The sequence below is a fragment of the Narcine bancroftii genome, chromosome 13, assembly GCF_036971445.1.
Source record: "Narcine bancroftii isolate sNarBan1 chromosome 13, sNarBan1.hap1, whole genome shotgun sequence".
Classification (NCBI taxonomy): Eukaryota; Metazoa; Chordata; class Chondrichthyes; order Torpediniformes; family Narcinidae; genus Narcine; species Narcine bancroftii.
Window position 1 is genome coordinate 73,813,256 of NC_091481.1, and position 19,630 is coordinate 73,832,885.

The window sequence follows — 19,630 nt, forward strand, 5'->3', positions numbered from 1 at the left end:
TCTCCACCGGCTCGTCCCACCACAGTGAAGGTCGAGGGTTTTCATCTTAGTCCATGACCTAGCCGACCACTCAGTGAAGACTTCAGTGAGAATGGTGGCAGAGTGGTTTGTGTGGCATGGGCTCAAAAAGGAGGTGGCCGAGATGGTGAGGAACTGCACCAAGTGCCAGGCCTCCAAGGTCCATCAGTATATGCAGGCCCCAATCCAGCAATTCGACCCGGCGATGCGGAGATTTCAGAACATCCACGTTGACGTCGTAGGCCCCCTGCCAGTGTCCAGAGAAGCCTGCTACCTTCTCACAATAGTCGATCGGACTACGAGATGGCCGGAGGCCGTTCCCATCAAAGAGGCTTCCGCAGAGACGTACTCCAGGAACCTAGTCAGTGCTAGGTTCGGAGTCCCGGTGCACATCACTAGTGACAGGGGTGCCCAGTTCACCTCCACGCTCTGGGACGCGTAGCCAGTTCTGGGGGGAGGGTGGGTTTGTGTGGCGGTGCACTCTCTCATAGTGAACCGGCCCCATTTGTAATGCCACGTGACGGGGCAGCCATGGGAAGATGGCGTTGTCAGGGTTTCTCCCTGCTTCAAGTCTCTGGCCCAGCGCGTGCCTGGGGCAGCGATGCTGACATCACAATGCACGAGGTGACTAAGCTCATGCTGCCTTAAAGGGGCGCACACTGAATTTGAATAAAAACAGTCATTAACAACTTTCAATGTGGTGGCTGAGTCTTTCTTGGCTGTGTCCAGCACTACAAATTTAAAATTAATTCAAAGAAAAGTATCTCGAGCTTATGTCTCCTCCATAATTCTTCGAAGAATAAGATGCGAGCTCTCAATCCAGTCAGATATTATGATGTATGACATCATAATCACTATGGTAACACTACTAACAATATTTTTTTAAAAAGGATATGCACAAAATTAACTACGAATCAAAAACACAAGGTTTTAACCTTTACAGTCTCATCGCTCCCCTGCGGGGTCCATCTGCCCGGTTCCAAAGCTTTCGGCTCTGTACTGGCAATAACAGCTTGTTACAGGAGCTCACATTTGCTTTTGGAAACATTCACTGGTCAGCAGTAAGTGCCATCATTTTAGGTTAAAATTCAAGTGTTGTCCTATACACGACATGCTATAAAATGGCATATCTGGTACTTACCTGCTCCTCAAAGTCCCAAAGGCTATTTTGGGGCCTACAGACTATTCCCAGTGCAAAGTTTGCTCCCTTCCTATTTCTGACCCACCCACACCAACTCAGTACACACTCTCTCTGCAGCATCCTCCCTTTCTACAGCCCTGATCAGTAGTATTTCTTCCCTCTCTTACCTCTCATTCTGTACCTTTTAAACTGCCTAAACCCTGGTACCTGCAACAGGCAATCCTGTCCTTCTGCCAGTCATGTCTCTGTAATGGCCACATTGTAATTCCATGGACTGATCTATGCTCTAAGTTCATCTTTATTCCTAATACTCCTTCCAACTGACTGCATTTATGTTTCTTTCCCTGCCTGTCCTTCCTCCAAACTAATAATACATTGCACCATCTTTTCCACCTCCTTCCCTATTCTCTGCACTCACATTCTGGTTCCCATACCCTTGCCAAAGTAATTAAAACTCTCCCCAACAGCTCTAGCAAACCTGCCCACCAGAATATTGGTCCCTTTGCAGTTCAGGTGCACGCTGTATAGATCAGACCTCCCCCAGAAGAGATCACAATGAACCACAAATCTGTACCCCTGCCCCCTGCATCAATTTTTTAATCACTCATTCATCTGCCACAACTTCCTATTCGTACCCTCTCTGGTACATGGCACAGGCAGCAATTCCAAGATTACCATCTTGAGGTCCTGGTTTTCACCTTCCTTCCTAATGCCCTATATTCCCTTTTCAGGATTTCATCCCTAATCCAATCTATGTCATTGGTCCCCACATGGACCACAACATCTGGAAGCTCACCCTCTCATTTGAGAATGCTGTGGAGTTGATCACAGACATCCCTGACCCTGGCACCTGGGAGGCAACATAACATCCAGGAGACTCAATCTTGTTCACAGAACCTCCTATCTATTCGCCTAATGAATGAATCCCCAATTACAATAGCTCTGCTCTTCTTCCCCCTTCCCTTATGAGCCAAGGGGACAAACGAGACCACCACGGCTTGTTCATGGAATATCATCCCCCCAACAGTATCCAAAATGGTAATCCAAAATGGTACGCTTATTGATGAGTGGAACAGCCACAAGGGTACTCTACATTGACTGCATTTTCCCCTTCCCTCTCCTGACAGTCCCTCAGCTGCTTGCCTCCTGACATTTGGGGTGACTTTCTCCCTTATGTTCCTTTCTATCACTGCCTCTGCCTTGCGAATGATCCATATTTAATCTAGCTCCAATTACCTAACTTGGTCTCCCAGGAGCTGGAGCAGGATGGATTTCTTGCAGGTGTAGTCATCAGGAACAATTGTGCTGTCCCAGATTTCCTACATGCTGAATTCAGAGCATTCCACTGCCCTAGCTGCTGTCTCCATTAAGTATTCTTCGTTAATATGCAAAGACTTCACCTTATCTTACGTCCTCAGTCTCAGCTCATCAAAACTTTAAACAACTACTCCTACACCAGGCTGCCCCTTTACCGGGCTGCCCCCTGCACCAGGCTGCTCCTGCTCTGGGCCACACCACACCGGGTTCCTATGCTTGGACTTCTTTTTTATTGGCTAGAGCTAATTAGCCAATGGAGAGATTCAAAAGGGCATTTACCACTCCTGATGCTATTTCACTGCTTGGAACTTGCTCACTCCACCTCTTGCACTTAGTCTGTTTCCAAGTTGAGGAACACTAACAATGGTTATTTATCACATTCTTCTGCATATTGGATAAAACTAAGATTTTAATAGGATGGCACGGTTGCGTAGCGATTATCGAAAAGTTATTACAGCACCGGTGATCGGGACATGGGTTTGAATCCTACGCTGTCTGTAAAGAGTTTGTATGTTCTCCACATGTCTGCGTGGATTTACTTTGGTGGCTCTGGTTTCCTCCCGTCACTCAAAATGTACCGGGGGTGTAGGCTAATTGGTTGTAATTGGGTGCCATGGACTCATGGTTCAAAATGGCCTGTTTCCGTGCTGTATGTCTAAATTAAAATTTTTTAAAAAATTAAATAGTGAAGGTCTTGGTGTAGTTCTCATGGGTTTATCCCATGATGTAATCTGTGGGAACTTGTTTGCCTCTATATATATGTGTGCTTGTAGAGGTGGATTTTTAGCATTTTTATGCTGACTTTCCATGATCTCATGTTAATAAACTCTTGAAGCGAATCTCAAAGTCTCTGCCTTTGAGTTAATGTCCACGACAGATTTGGCATTGTCAGCAGGATCCCTATTAAAACAGGCTAGAGGAGAAAGGGAAATTGAACTCAATCAGGGCTGTCCAAGTGCTTATATATCCCTAATGGGAGGGATAGCACCTGGTAGCATCACGAATCTGGCCAGTGTGACAGAATATGTTGTATTTGTATTGTATATAGATATGTTTTTGGGAGATAAATTATGGCAGGTTTTTTTTAGTGTACCGTAAATATTCATGTATAATGCGACCCATGTATAATGCGACATCCCCATTTTTGAGGGGAAAAAGGGGGAAATATTTTACCCCTGTGTATAATACAACACTCTGCTCCCTTCACCTGCTTGAGTTGTGCTGCCATTTCTCCAGCTGCTTGCCCGCCCGCTCAAGTCATGTTTCCGTCTCTCACAACCCCCCCTCCCCTCAACCGCCTGAGTCACACCGACATCTCTCATGACCCCCCCCCCATCCACCTGAGTCATGCTGGAATCTCTTACAACACCCCCTCCCCTCACCTGCCCGATTTGATGTCATCTTTCATGACCCCCTCTCCCCTCAGCCGCCTGAGTCACGTTGCCACCTGCCTGTCTGAGTCACACTGCCACTCACCCGCCCGGTGGCCCGAGTCACGCTGCCGTCAACCCCGCCTGCTCGCCTGCAGAAAAAAATTAAATTCTACTCAAGTATAATGTGCCCCCCCTATTTTTGAGGGGGAAATTTTTTTTGCATTATACTCGAATATTTATGGTAGGTCACATACAAACACTTCAAACTAGATTGCATTTAAAATACTGGAGCTCTGCTCAAGCTAGACAGGCTGGCTCCAAAAGCCTTTGCAAAAACTTTGAAGAGTGCCCAAGGGACTTCACTAATGGGTTGTTGCTTTAAAAAGCAACAGATGAAAGAACTCACCGGTGCAAGCTGTCTGAGTGCAACTTGCTGCTCTAAGAGGGTCACGTGGTTTTGCAAGCAGTGAGCGTCAAACATGTTTTTCTCTGAGAGAGAAAGAGAGAATTCAGTTCTGCAGTTCTACAGTTCAGCAGCAGCAGATGGGACTGGAACAGGACAAGCTGGCAAGCTTATGGAAAAACCCCATTTGGATGATGGGTTGTGAGTTCTTAGTTCAGCCTGGTCAAAGCCCTTGTGGTCCATAAAAGAGGAGAGGACTAGCTGCCTAATGTTTCACTTGAAATAAGGGAAACAAAAAAGTACGCTGTGGTTACCTGAAAGAAAGAGGTTATCATCTGGAAAACCCTGATGGTGCAAGTTTCTTCGGCAAGACACTGATGTGGCTGATTACAAGGGATCAGTTTGTGTCCAGAGAGTGCTGTAATACAGAGGCATTTGGGTATGAAAGTGGTGACACAGGTAGACATGGTGGTGAAGAAGGCATTTGGCAAACTTTTCTCCATCTGTTGGGGCACCAAGTACAGGAGCAGGCATGTCATGTCACAACATGAGACCACACTTGTAGAATTAGTGTACAGTTCTGGAAGCCAAGCTGGAGGGAAGATATCATAAAGCTGGAAAAGGTGTGGAAAGGATTCACTGGACTGGTGAGTTTGAGTTACAAGGAGATAAAGCATGGTAACAGATCCTAAATAAGAAGCTAGCTAGGCTGGGACTGTCCTTCCTGGAACATCAAAGGCTCAGAAAGGACCTGTGAAAGAGGTTTATAAATTTGCGAGCCATAGATAAGATAAATGGTTGTAGATTTTCTTCAGCGTTAGGGAGCCTAAACTGGGCAGCTCAGATTTGCAGCATGAGAGGAAAGCTTTAAAAGAAAGCCATGAGACAAATCTTTTGCACAGAGGATGGTGGGGACGTGGAACAAGCTGCCGGAGGGAGTGGCATGTTTGAAATATATTTTGATAGGCACATAGTTAGAAAAAGGTTGAGGGGGATATGGGCCCCCAATGCAAGCAAATGGGATGAGTTCATGATGTCACCTGGACCAGCATGGGCAAGGTGGTCTTAACGAGTTTCCATGCTTTGAAACTCTGTGGCAGTTTTAGTTCTGGCCAGTATTAGATGATCCAAAATGAGGGGAAGTTACGTGATGCCATAGGGAACATAGCGCACCCTTATGACTCCCGAAGATTTTATTTAAAAAAGGTACTAATTAAGTAAAGTTTACACTATTGAAGTTACTTTAAAGTTAATCTAAAATGTTGACAATTAAGAACAAAATGCCACCAAGAAAAGAAAAAATTCTTAAAAACTACTCCGAAAAATGGACACGAACCGAGGAAAGAAAAAGAACCTGGGCCTACCTTCTCAGCGAAGCTGGCTGCTGGAGTTTCTCCTGGAGCTGCTAGAGACAGCCTTGGAGAGGGACCATCTCACAGAGCCATCCCTGCGGCTCTCTGCAAAGATGAAACCGTTGGGAACGGTATGTCCACACTGCGCATACGCTCTGTGGATGAAAAAAAGGAAAAAATTTTAAAGGGCCAATCCAGCGCTCCAGTTGTAGAAGAAGACGTAGCTGGTATAGAAGATAATTCTAACTGTTCTGCAAGTGAAGAGGAAGTTACAAGCACAGAAAAAGAATTTAAAGGCAAGGCAAAATTTTTAAATAAAAAACAGATAAAATTGACACTAAAATTGATAATTGTGAACACAATGGAAAATAATTTTAAATTTTTAACTGGAGAAATACAACAAGCTAAAATTGACTTGACCAAATCAATAAATAACATTTCACAAAAATTAGAAGAAAGAATTCAAGATGGCCGTGAAGAAATTCACCGTATTGCGGAATGTTAACGAGGACTCTGTTACTGCTTTGGTTTCCATGAATGAAAAATTATTGGAGAAGAAATTTTGGAAAATTATAGTAGAAGGAATAATCTTAAAATTGTTGGAATGTCTGAAGCCAAAGAAGGCCATGATAATTCAGTTTTTCCAAGATTGGATTCGGAAATATTTGGATGAGAGAATTTTGATTGAGAGAGCTCATAGAGCACTCCGACCAAAACCGGGACGGAATCAGAGACCTCAGTCTATACTGATCAGATTTCTAAATTAGCAAGATAGAGAGAAGATACTTGGTATGGCAATGAGAAGAGCTAAAGAGCATGGACCTTTGAACTATGAGGGTAATAAGATCTTTCTTACCAAGATTTGAGTCTTTTGAAGAAAAGGAAAGAGTTTAATCCGGTTAAGAAGGCTTTATATGATTAAGGTTCCAGATTTGTGCTTCGATTTCCAGCTACATTGAAAGTATTTATGCAGGATCAGTAGAATGTCTTCTTCTTCACCAATTATATTCAAGCTGAAGATTTTGTTAAAGACTTGCCCAAGGCTCAATTACCACAAGAGGACTTGTTGAATGATTTATTAATAAATGGGGATGGTGTAATCCTCTTTCGATAATGATTTTTCTTTTTCCTCTGGAAGTTGGGGGGGGGGGCTGAGTTTGTCAGTTTCTGATGACTGCATGTGTTTTCATGGTTTGGCCATGACCCACAATGGAGGGTGGTAATTCTGGTCTTTCTGGCATTTTGGAGAGGGAGGGATTTGTTATTACTAATTTTCTTTGTTAGCTTAATACTTTTTTTAATAAAGTATGTATTTTGAATAAATTCAGTGTTCTTGGATTGCAGATGATGACACCTTGGACCAATTTAATTTATGGGAATTCTACCTGGACAGGAATGTATGATAATAACTTGTTAAAATAATGGGTTAAGATATTGAGTTTTAATATTAATAACGGGACCATGAAAATAATTTTTTAAAATCATATTATCAAGAAATTAGAAGTAGATATTGCTTTTTTACAACAGACTCACTTAACTGAAAATAAACATTTAAAATTGCAAAGAGATTGAGTAGGCCAGGTAGCTTTCTCTATATTTAATTCTAAAGCTATGGGAGTGGTAATTTTAATTACAAAAAATTACCAGTTAAAATTCAAAATGTAATTACAGACCCAGCAGGAAGGTATCTTATAGTAAATTGTCAAATATTCTCTGAAGAGTGGACTTTATTGAATATTTATGCACTGAATTTATATGATCAAAAATTTATACAGGATTTTAATTTTAGTAAATGTACATGAAAATGTTTTGGTGGGTGATGATTTTAACTTCTGTTTAGAACCAGTATTGGATAAATCTTCAAGAAATATAGTGAAATCAAAGGCAGCTAAAACATTGTTACCTTTAATAAAAGATTTTAATTGATATATGGAGAAGAATGCACCCTAATAGGGATTACTCTTTTTATTCTAGCAGGTTTGATACATATTCTTGAATTGATTTTTTTTTTTGCTTTCCACTCAAAATCAATCAAGAGTGATTGATGCGGATTAGATATCTAGATTAATATCTGATCATTCCCCTCTTCTGATTGAGTTGGAATTTGCAGGAAAACAACATTCATCTTATAGATGGAGATTGAATTCTTTATTAATGAAAAGACCAGATTTTTGTTTGTTTTGTGAAACTAATTTACAATCTGTAGAAAATATGTTTGTTATTTGGGATACATTGAAATCTTATCAATTTATGTTATTCTTCAAAACATAAAAAGATATATGAAGGATAGATACATTGGAAAAGGAAATAACTTTCTTGGAAAAGGAAATTCAAAAATCATCCTCTGAGGATAAATATAGAGCTTTAGTTAATAAAACATTACAATGTTAACATATAGAACAGAGAAAATGATATTACATTCTAAGCAGAAATATTACAAGTTAGAAGGATGGTCACATAAAGTTCTGGCTTGGCAATTAAAAGCAGATCAATCTTCTAGAACAATTAATGCAATAGAGCAGGATAATGATGAAGTGACGTATAAACTAAGAATGAATGATGTATTTAAGGAATTTTACGAGGTTATATACATCTGAAGATGAAGAGGCTATAGATGATTATTTGTCACATTTGTCATTAACTCAAGGTTTAGATCAATTAGAGAATCTTTTCACTGAGCAGGAGGTTCATGATGCGCTTAATAGTTTACAAAACAATAAATCTCTGGGTTAAGCTGGGTTTCCAGTTCAATTTTATAAAGAGTTTAAAGATTTGATTCCATTAGAACAGGCTTCCAAACAACGTTGTCTTCCAGAAACCTTTTCTATGCGATAATTACGGTTATTCCTAAAAAAGATAGAGATCTGTTAAAGCCTGCTTCTTATAGACCTATTTCCTTGTTAAATGTAGAATATAAAATTGTAGTAAAAGTATTAGTGAATAGGATTAATGAATATCTTACTGATTTAATAAACATGGACCAGATGGATTTTGTTCAAAATAGATAATCTTCGGAGAATATTGTAAGGTTATTAAGTATAATTCATTTAGCTCAGAAGAAAGAAGATTTGAGTCTCATTGTAACTTTAGAATTGGAAAAGGCTTTTGATAGGTTAGAATGGTAATTTTTATTTAAGGTGTTAAGTAAATTTGGTTTTGCTGTGAGTTTTATAAATTGGATTAAAGCCTTATATAGAAGTCAAAATGATAACAAATGGATAAATATCTCAATATTTAAATATATCAAGTAGGCAGGGATGTCCTTTATCACCGCTTTGTTTGCTTTTGCACAAAAGATCAGAGATGACCAACAATTAAAAAGATTTGAGATAAATCAGAACCAACATAAAATTAGTTTATTTGCTGATGATGTACTAGTTTATTTAATTCAACCACAAACATCATTAACAAGACTTTATAGTCAATTGTTAGATTATGGGAAAATTTCAGGATATATAATAAATTGGGGTATAAGTGAGGTAATGGAACTCGTAAAAGGAGATTATTCACAATGTAGACAAAATTAAATATTTAGGTATACGTATTGATATTAATTTGAAAAAAAAAAATTAATTATATTCCAATATTTAAAAATGTAGAGCAGGGGTGTCAAACTCAAATTCACAGAGGGCCAAAATTAAAAACTTGGACTAAGTCGAGGGCCGAACTAAATATTTATTGAAAATTTTCAACAACATCTGTAATGTTAAACATATGTAATGTTAAACTTTAGGATATAACTTTAGGAGGATAATGTTACAGGTCAGGAGTAGGTAGCTCAAGTTCACCCTTTGCTTGACCTGAAGGAAACATATTTGGTCCCTGTGGAGATGTAGTCAACATTCACAGGCTGTGTCCATTTTGGCCTGCATCAGGACTCAGCATTTCCTGCTCACTCCTCAGGCTCTAGGCCTCTATTCACCCTCGACCCACCATCCCTCTACCTGACCAGTCCTTTACCCAACCTCTACTCACCCCTCACTCCACTCGCTCTGCCTCTACCCACTCCATCCTATACATGCCCCTCTACTGCCTCTCCCCTCAACCTGTTCCTCCCTCTACCCATCTCTCACCCTCTAATCACCCCTCCCCTACTTGCCCCGCCCCTCCCCTTTTCCCTATCCACCACTCCTTCTACTCATCCCTCCCTCGAAATGCCCCTTGCACCACCATAACTTCCCCTGCCCATTACTCCTCACCTACACCCTCTGCCCACCCCTGCTTACCCACCCACTCAGGCCCAGCGCACTGCCGATCAGCCTTTGTGGACAGCCACCATCTCTCTCTTCACGTGCAGGGCCGAACCAGCCGTCCCTGGGGTCCGCGCGGGTGCAAGTGCTGAAGGCCGTGGCGACCGGGAGAAGTGCGCACGCGCTATGGAAGGGCCGTCCGGTGCCAGTCGCGCGATGCTCGCGCTGCCCGGGGGCCATGCGCAGCCTGCCATGCCCGTCGCGCCGACAGGAAATCACAGGCGCTCGCCAATCCGCCGCACCGCTCAACAGGTGGGAGAAGTGACTGGTTGTGCGGGGAGCCTTCCAACTGTCTTGCCGGCTGATGACATCGACAGACTTCTCGTGTTACAATTTCTTGTGTTACAATGGGGAAGGATGTGCAATGAAGGGGGAGGATGGTGGGGGTGACATTACCAAAAAACAGCATCGGCTCTCGCTGCAGGGCAGGCCACCTCTAATACATATTAGAAATGTTCTTGCGGGCCAACGGCCCGCGGGCCAGAGTTTGACATGTGTGATGTAGAGGAAGACTTTAAAAATGGGTAAGTTTATCAATGACATTAATTGGGAGAGTTAATTGTATTAAGATGAATGTTTTTCCACGAATTCAATATTTATTTCAAATTTTACCCTTAAAATTCTTTCAAGATTTAAATAAGCAAGTTAGGAAATTTCTTTGGAAAGGGAAAAGAGGATATAAGAAAGTCATTAGAAAAATTAACTTGGAAATATGAACAAGAAGAATTTCAACTTCCTAATTTTAAGAATTACATAGCAGCACAATTAAGGTTTTTAGTTTTCACGTTTGTTAAAATTAGACCATTATGGGTGGATATTGAACTAAATAAGATAGGAGAAGTTAGTCTAGATGAATTTATTGATAAATGAGATTCTAAATCAAGTGCAATAGATATGGAGGCTCCAATATTAAAACATTTGTTGAATATTTGGAATAAAGTTAAATTAGAAACTGATGGAAATTTCCTTTTACTAAAAACACCACTAATTAACCCTTTATTTTTTTCAAAAGATAATCCTTTTTTAAATATATAGTACTATAAGAGAATCACTAAATTGGGAGATTGTTAGGATAATAATAGATTGATGTCTTTTGATCAATTAACAATTAAATATGATATACCTCAGAATACATTATTTTGTTATTTTCAATTGAGGGTTTATTTAAGAGATAAACTAGGATCCTTCAAATTTGGAACAAATTATGGTGATGGAATTATTAAAAAGTTTATTTCAATTGCATATATATCATTATAGAAACAGACACCTGAAGTAAGCTTGTTTAATTCAAAAGAAAGATGGGAATGAAATTTGGACACGATAATAGATCAACAAGATTGGCAAAACTTATGTGAAGAAGTTATGGCAAATACTATTAATGTAAGATATAGATTACTTCATGATAATTTTTTTATACCAACTGTATATTACTGCTCAGAAATTGAGTAGATGGAGATCAAATTTATTGGATCAATGTTTTGGAAGTGGAACAGAAATTGGAACTTATCTTCATTCTCCGTGGTCTTGCTCAAAGGCCAACCCTTTTGGGGTTTCTATTCGTACATTTTTTACAACGGATAATGGGGGTGAACTTTCCTTTAAACCCTACGTTTGTTAGGAAATTTTGAAAGTGTCATTTAAAATTTAAGTTGGTTTTAGTAATAGCAAGGAAATGTGTTGCTGTAACATGTAAATCTGATGTTTCTTTAACATTAGATAGATGGCATGCTGAGGTTCAAAGTTGTATTCCATTAGAGAAAATTATGTATAATTTAAGGGATAAATTAGGGGTCCATATGCTAAAATAATGAAATTAAAATTATGATTTTTAATTTTTTTCCTGATCAGTGAAGTTTTCCCTGAAGGTACAATAATTTTAATAATCTTTGAGGTCTTTGAGTGTCAATTGATGCAATCCAAATTAATTACTTGTAATCGCTTTATTATGAAATATATATTTTAGTTTTGGGATTAGACTAGTTTGGGGAGAGGGTGGGTTAATAGGGGGTTTAGTCTTTATTTGTAGTAGGTAGTTTATAGTTTTATATCTTAGATTTTTTTCTTATAGTTTCAGCATATATTTGTTAACATTCTATTATATTACTATGATATATTATTGTTAATTGCTTGATCTTATATATGTTGAATAAATAAAAAAGGTGATCCAAAATGCATCAATGCACACTTGTGCAGATCAAATTCTATCTGCCGCACTTCTGGCTGACACCTTTCCCTCTGTCCAGAGGCAACCTCCAACTTCCCTTTGTGTTCTCAGCAAAAAAAAAACCCATCCTTCTCAGACGAGACCTTCTTGGCATGTTCTCCTTGGGCATCTGAATCTGAGAACCAGAATCCCTAGTCAAGCCCATTTCTGTACTGCTGTTATCGCTCTGGAACGGGCCTCTCACTGGTAAAAGTTTGACTGTACCTTCAACATTACCCTACCCCACACTTTTGCTTTATCTGATATTATATCCTATACTTCTGTTTTATTGTAAACACATTTTTGTTCTTGTACTGCTCGTGTGCTGTGGACAGCTTGACTTGCCTGGATGACAAGCAAAAAGTACCTTTTTTGTTGCTGTACATCGGAACATCCAACTTCTCTGAGCACTCCTCTTTCTCTCTCCCTCTTTCCTTCCTCCGTCCCTCTCTTTCTCCCTCCAAACCATCTCTCCCCCTCTCCTTTCTCTCTCTCCCTTCCACTCACTCCCTTCCCAGTTTCCTTTATTCTTCATCTCACCCCTTCCTTTCTCTCTATCCCTCCCTCCCTTTTCTCTCTCTATGCCTCCCTCTCTCCCTTCTACACCCTCCCTCCTTTCTCTCCCTATCCCTCCCTCCCTCTCCCTTCCACTCACTCCCTTCCCAGTTTCCTTTATTCTTCTTCCCTCCTCTCACCCCTTCCTTTCTGTCCCTTCCTTTCCCTCCCTCCTTTATCTCTCTATCCCTCCCTCCCTTCTACTTCCTCCTCTTTTCTCTCTATCCCTCCCTCCCTCCCACTCACTCCCTTCCCAGTTTCCTTTATTCTTTCTCCCTCCCCTTCCGTTCTTTGTCCTTTCCTCTCCCCCTCCTTTCTCTCTCTATTCTGCCCTCTCTCTCTCTATCCCTCCCTCCCACTCACTCCCTTTCCAGTTTTCTTTATTCTTCCTTCCTCCTCTCACCCCTTCCTTTCTGTCCCTTCCTCTCCCTCCCTCCTTTATCTCTATCCCTCTCTCCCTTCTACTTCCTCCTCTTTTCTCTCTATCCCTCCCTTCCTCCCACTCACTCCCTTCCCAGTTTCCTTTATTCTTTCTCCCTCCTCTCTCCCCTTCCTTTCTTTGTCCTTTCCTCTCCCCCCTCCTTTCTCTCTCTATTCTGCCCCCTCTCTCTCTATCCCTCCCTCTCCTTTCCACACTCCCTTCCCAGTTACCTTTATTCTTTCTCCCTCCTCTCTCCCCTTCCTTTCCTCTCCCTCCCTTTCCTCTCCCTCCCTTTCCTCTCCCTCCCTTTCTCTCTCTCTATCCCTCCCTCCTTTCTCTCTCTATCCCTCCCTCTCTCCCTTCCACTCACTCCCCTTCTAGTTTCCTTTATTCTTCCTCCCTCCTCTCCCTTTCTTTGTCCTTTCCTCTCCCTCCTTCCTTTCTTTCCCTTTCTCCCGACTCTGGGATTCCCGTCCCGAGGAGATGGCGCCAAGCCCGTCGACGCCGGATTGGTCCAGGCGTCCTGTTGACGCGGACGCTCCAAACTGTTGCCGGGGTTTCGGCCGGCGGGGGCGGGCACATTTATTCCCTCGTTCCGATTGGTTTTGCGTGCTGGTTACGAAACGAGCCTCCCCCTGATTGGTGCGTCTTTACGTAGCTGGTTTAGCCGGTTCTGGTCCTGGCGAATCAGAATGCGAGGTTATTTCCAGCCTGTGTCCTGATTGGAGGGTGGCAAGGATGAGAAACTGGAGCGAACTCCGCTTGTCAACGAGAGACGGGAGAGGGGGAGTGTGACAGAAAGTGTGAAGGAGAGAGGGAGTGTGACAGAAAGTGTGAAGGAGAGAGCGAGTGTGACAGAAAGTGTGAGGAGAGAGAGTGTGACAGAAAGTGTGAGGAGAGAGAGTGTGACAGAAAGTGTGAGGGAGAGAGAGGGAGTGTGACAGAAAGTGTGAAGGAGAGAGCGAGTGTGACAGAAAGTGTGAGGAGAGAGAGTGAGACAGAAAGTGTGAGGGAGAGAGAGGGAGTGTGACAGTGTGAGGGAGAGAGGGTGTGACAAAGTGTGAGGGAGAGAGAGGGAGTGTGACAGAAAGTGTGAGGGAGAGAGGGTGTGACAGAAAGTGTGAGGGAGAGAGAGGGAGTGTGACAGAAAGTGTGAGGGGAGCGAGTGTGACAGAAAGTGTGAGGGGAGAGAGTGTGACAGAAAGTGTGAGGGGAGAGAGTGTGACAGAAAGTGTGAGGGAGAGAGGGAGTGTGATAGAGGGATAGTCAGACGGTCAGTGAGGGAAGGTGAGGGGGAGAGGAACACTGAGAGAGTGGAAGGAGAAAGTGAACAAAAGTGGGAAAGAGGAAAGCAGAGCAAGAAAGGATTGGAAGTCAGAGAGTTAAGAGTGAGGGAGAACACAGCAACAGCTGAGGCAAGGAACAGAAGGGCGTGTGACAGGGAGTTTACTCCATCCGGAGTGGGAGAGAGTAGAGAGAGAGGGGCTGACCACCAGGGCACAGCTGATATCTGAGTCTGAGCTGCTCACCATGTTCTACTTCCCAGATGTGCTGCAGCGTAGCACCGGGAAATTCAGCACCATCTGGTGAGGGGGGTGGGGGGGGGGCACAATGTCAATGGGATCTACTATGAAGCACAAAGGGAAAGGGCATCTGACTTCAGTTTCTCTTGTCTCAGGCTCCTTGGCATCCAGTCCCAAGCCTGGGGGCCTGAGCCTTTCCTTCATCTGTGTCAGTGAGGGAGAAGGGGATGGTAAGGGAAAGAGGGAGAGTGAGGGAGAGAAGGGTGAGGGAGAGGGGAGAATGAGGGAGGGAGAGATGGTGAGGGAGAGAGGGGGGTGAGGGAGAGATGACAAGAGAGGGAAGGAGAGTGGGAGGCAGAGGGGAGAATGAGAGAGAAGGTGAGAGAGAGGGAGGGTGGAGAGATGGTGACGGAGAGAGGGAGAGTGAGTGAGAAAGGGAGGGAGAGAGGGAAGAAGGGAGAGGGAGAGGGGAGAATGAGGGAGAAGGGAAGGGTGTGAGAGAGAGAGAGGGAGGGAGAGATGGTGAAGGAGGGTAAGGGAGAGAGGGATGGTGAAAATGCACCCATTAACCTGCACCTTGATTCTCTCACCACAGATGCTGAGTGGCAGCAGCATTTTCTGGTTTCAAGCATCTGCATTGTTGTAATTTTTTAAGTACCCATCTATAATCATCCCAGCTTCCAACACTGCCAGCAGCCAACAGAGTTGTGGCATTTTGATATGCCGATATAAATGTTATGAGAATCTTTCCCTCCATCACCCCCTTGCTCAGAAGGGGCCCAGACTCTAATCACCCGCTGGGTGGGGGAAAAATAACCTCCTCACATCCCCTCTGCATCTCATACCTCAACTGAAACCCATATCTCTGAAGGAGGAACGTTTCCCACTCTCCATCCTATCTGTACCCTCTTCCATCCCCCTGTCTCTGTCCTCTCCTAATTTCATTCTCTTATGTTCTCTTTCTCCACCTCCCTCAATTTCACCTTCCCTCAATATATACCCAGCCCAACTACCCTCATTTCCTGACCCTCTGTCCTTCTTCCTTTTCCACTCCTTCACTTACCCCTTCATCAATATTCCCTATGCCCTGCCTTCTCCTCCCATCTCTATCTCCCCCCCCCCCCCTCCCCTCCCCATCTTTCTCAGGTTGCAGGAGTACTGGAGATGAATCCACAGACCCTTGGTGTGTTGGAAGGGAATCTCATTTGCATCTCTTTCTCTCTTGCTGTCAGGGGTGCCAGATATTACTAATGATGACTTTTTGTTTGCCTTACTGCAGGCAGGAGGAAATTCTGTGTAATATATGACAATAATGGAATATTGAATCTCTCTCACTCTCACCTATTTCTTCCCCACTCCCCCACAAGGCAACTGCTACCTCTCGGCCGTGGTCCTACAGAGGTTAAGGGGTGTTGGGGTGTTTCAGGATTTTGGGTGAATACATTCTGATGATAGATTAATCTGAAAGGAGTATGTCCACTGTCAGCACAGGACAAGTCTGTTTCTCTTTGTTAACCAATGCACACGTTTTTTCTCCCCTGTCCACACACTCTCTCATTCTCCCAACCCCTCCTCTCTTAAAAACTACATACCCACTTCTCTACCTCTCTCCTTTCCACTCTCTTCCCCCATTACTACCATTCTTGTTCTCCCCATCCCCTCATTCTGCTTCTTTCATCCCCTTCTTCTTTTGTTCCAACATATCTTTCTTCCTACTTCATTCCCTTCCTCCCTCCCTCTCACATTTTCTCACATCCCATCCCCACCTCTTTCTCCCTGCCACTCCCAATCTCTCCTCACATCACCTCTCTGTCTTTCTCTTTCTTCCAGGATGGTAGCAACCAAAGGCGGGAAGGTGACAAAGCGAGACTATTTGAAAGTGAATGTTGTAAGAACATGGTAAGTATATTCCCACCTCCCTATCTTACTCTCCCTGACCTGATTCTCCTTCACCTGCTTTATTCTCTTACTCTGCCTCCCACTCTCCCATCTCTGCTCTCTTGCTCTCCTCTCACTCTCACATCTCCCCTCTCTTACTCTCCCCATACCCTCCAATCTCCACTCTCTTGCTCTCCCCCAATGTCCCCTCTCCTGCTCTCCCCCTTACTCTCCTGTCTCCCATCTCTTGGTCTCCTCTCACTCTCCCATTGTTTCAGCTTGTATTTGTATGTGTGAGTTCTTAGACAGCACATGGATCAAGTTGTTTACTTTAAAGTTGTTGTAAACAGCACCATGAGACATGTCATGAGGCTGCTAGTCTCCATTACCGATCTGCATACTGTGTGTCAGCCCCTTGCTGGCAGCCAAATATAATCAAACAGTAAGGCATTGCTAGTTGCATTGCATCTCCCTTTCTTAAAACAAAAGTAGGTTACTTTTAACTCTGCAATTTTAACTTTAACTTTAACATCAAGAACTTACATTTTCATTATTATCAACATGGTTAACATTTTTAAAATTTGTTTTGTGTGTTCATATTTACATACACTAAAACTTGAAAAGAATGAATAAGATAGCATGACTTCATTCTATAACAGGAGTCTTTAAATGTACTCAATGAGTCTCTTAGGAGGACTCACATGTCTTGATGATCTCCTGATTGATTGTCCTTGAATCTGAGCTGTTGTCTCAGATGATGTTTTCTCAGCTGTGTATTCAGGTTGTTCAACTATATCTGTCTTTCCATCTACTGTGGCTGGTCCCATTTAAAGATCTCAACGATTTCATCTGTCTGAATGGTGTATGATCTTGGTTGGATTTCACTAAGTTCAGTTCTCTTTTGAGTCCATAAATTTGTTTTGTCTTTTAGCCTTACTTGGTCACCAGTGTAGAGTTGCAGTAGGTTTTTTGTTCCTCTGTCAAAGTAATACTTTTGCTTTTCTTTCTGTTGTTCTTTGAACTTCCTCTCTTTCTCCCCCTCTTTTGTTTTTAGGAGGTTCGATCTTAGCCTACATCCCATAAGGAGTTGTGCTGGTGACATACCACACTCAGCGGCATGGTGCTGTATACTAGCATGCTCTGGTAGAAGTCCATTCCACTGTCTTTTGCCTTATACATCAGACTTTTCATGGTCTGTACTGATTTTCCACTTGACCATTACACTGTGGAAAATGAGGACTTGACGTGGTGTGCACAAAGTCACACTCTTTGGCAAACTATCGGAAATTTAAATTGCAAAACTGGAGTCTATTGTCTTTGAAGATCTTGCTTGCCACACCATGTCTGGAGAATATGGCTTTCACACCTATTATTACAGCATCTGCAGTGGTGGTGTTCAATCTACACACATCTGGGTACAGGGAGTAATAGTCTGTGACTACAAGATAGTCCTTCCCTTGACCTTCGAATAGATCAGTGCCTACCTTTTGGTAAGGTCTGTTCGGTGCTGGATGTGGCTTTAGTGGTTCTGCAGGATTGCTTGCTTGATATTTCCAACATTTTGTACAGTTTGACACTTCATTTGTTATATCATTGTTGATTCTTGGCCAGTACATCACCTCTTGTGCTCTTTTCTTACACTTTTCAATTCCGGGATGTCGTCCATGGATCCTTTTTAGCATCTCTTTTCTCAGACTCTTTGGGATAAGGATTTTACTTCCTTTGTAGATGATGTCTTCAACCACTGATAGTTCCACCCTGCAGTTCCAGTACTTCAAAACATCAGGTGAGCAGTCCCATTCATGTTGAGCCATCCATCCAAGTTGTTTTTTCTCAATTGTCAGTATCTGAATATTCTGTCACCTTCACTTTTGTTTCATACATCTTTGGTCGGGGTCTAATCTTCTAAATATCAGTCTCTGATATTACAGTAATTTGTGCTCCATTATCCAATTTAACTGAAATGTATATGTCATTCACTTTTAATCTCAACATCAGTCTCTGTTTTCTTTCTTGTTTTCAGTCACAACATCAACATAGAATTCCTCTATCTTTCTTTCATCTACTGCATGATCCTTGCTTTGTTGCACTTGGTTCCTACAGCAACAGGCATAATGTTTGCTTTTGTTGCACATATTGCATGTTTTACCATATGCTGGACACTTTTTTAGAAGGTGTTGTGTACCGCATTTACAACATAGTTTTCGATTGTCCCTTTCATTTTTGTTCACTGGCCACGGCTCTTTTTCCACTCTGGCATGCTTTTTGTTAAATGGTTTATGTCTGTTCTTGTTCATTGCATCCATGTTGCAGCTAGTTTCACTGAACAGCTCTTTTACCTGCATTTTTACAATTTCTGTAGCCCTACAGAGTGCTATGGCTCTTTCCTGGTCCCTTAGCAGTCTTTCCCTGAGACTATTATCTGGAATATTATACACAAGTCTGTCTTTTATTAGTGAGTCAGTCAGTCCACCAAATTCACATTTTGCTTCTGTTTCTCAATTCAGACACATACTGATCAATACTTTCTTCCGTTTTCTTTATATATGTGAAAAATCTGTGCCTCTCAAATGTCAGGTTATGTTTAGGTATGCTGTTCCATTATTTTTTCCAGTTTAATTTTGTCTCCTTCAGCAGCAAATGTGAAGTTATTATACACATCCAAGGCTTCAGCACCCACGACATGTAAGAAAACTGATGCTTTCACTTTATCACTTTTCTCGTCAGCTCTGACTGCCACTAAATACGATCCAAAATGCTGTTTAAATCTGTTTCAATTTTCAGCCACATTACCTGTCTTCTGAAGTTTCGCTGGTGGCTGTAATCCTTCCATTTTTCACTTTGTTCGCCTCTCTTCACTGACCAGTTGCTGACTTTAGATGTTACCTTTTAAAGTATTTCCTTCTAATTTCCTTCATCCCACCTGACACCATGTTTCATCTTGTATTCATATGTGTGAGTTCTTAGACAACACATGGATGAAGGAAAAGGTTCTTTACTTTAAAGTTGTTGTAAACAGCATCATGTGACATGCGATGAGGCTGCTAGTCTCCATTACAGATCTGCATACTATGTGTCAGCCCCCTGCTGGCAGCCAAGTATAATCAAACAGTAAGGCATTGCTAGTTGCATTGCAACCATGATCACTATCATTACATCTCCCATCTCCCCTCTCTTGCTCTTGCCCTCACTCTCC

At 42.3% G+C, this 19,630-nt stretch overlaps 2 protein-coding genes across 7 annotated transcripts in view; one reads left to right on the forward strand and one right to left on the reverse strand.

Moving 5' to 3' along the window:
* Positions 1-12,535, reverse strand: part of LOC138748440 (NLR family CARD domain-containing protein 3-like) — a 115,749-nt gene extending 103,214 nt beyond the window's left edge. The window contains exons 1-2 of the mRNA XM_069908655.1: positions 12,425-12,535; positions 5,617-5,759 (exon numbers count right to left, since the gene is read on the reverse strand). The gene's annotated coding sequence lies outside the window, so the exon portion shown is untranslated. The remainder of the gene's footprint in view (positions 1-5,616; positions 5,760-12,424) is intronic.
* A 1,221-nt stretch (positions 12,536-13,756) lies between these two features.
* Positions 13,757-19,630, forward strand: part of rec8b (REC8 meiotic recombination protein b) — a 139,819-nt gene continuing 133,945 nt past the window's right edge. For all 6 annotated transcript variants that reach the window (XR_011347731.1, XR_011347732.1, XR_011347733.1 and 3 more), the window contains exons 1-2: positions 13,757-14,619; positions 16,387-16,455. Coding sequence is in view for 3 of the 6 variants with exons in the window: in XM_069907591.1 (XP_069763692.1) it covers positions 14,564-14,619; positions 16,387-16,455 (125 nt within the window). In the remaining 3 variants the exon portion in view is untranslated. The remainder of the gene's footprint in view (positions 14,620-16,386; positions 16,456-19,630) is intronic.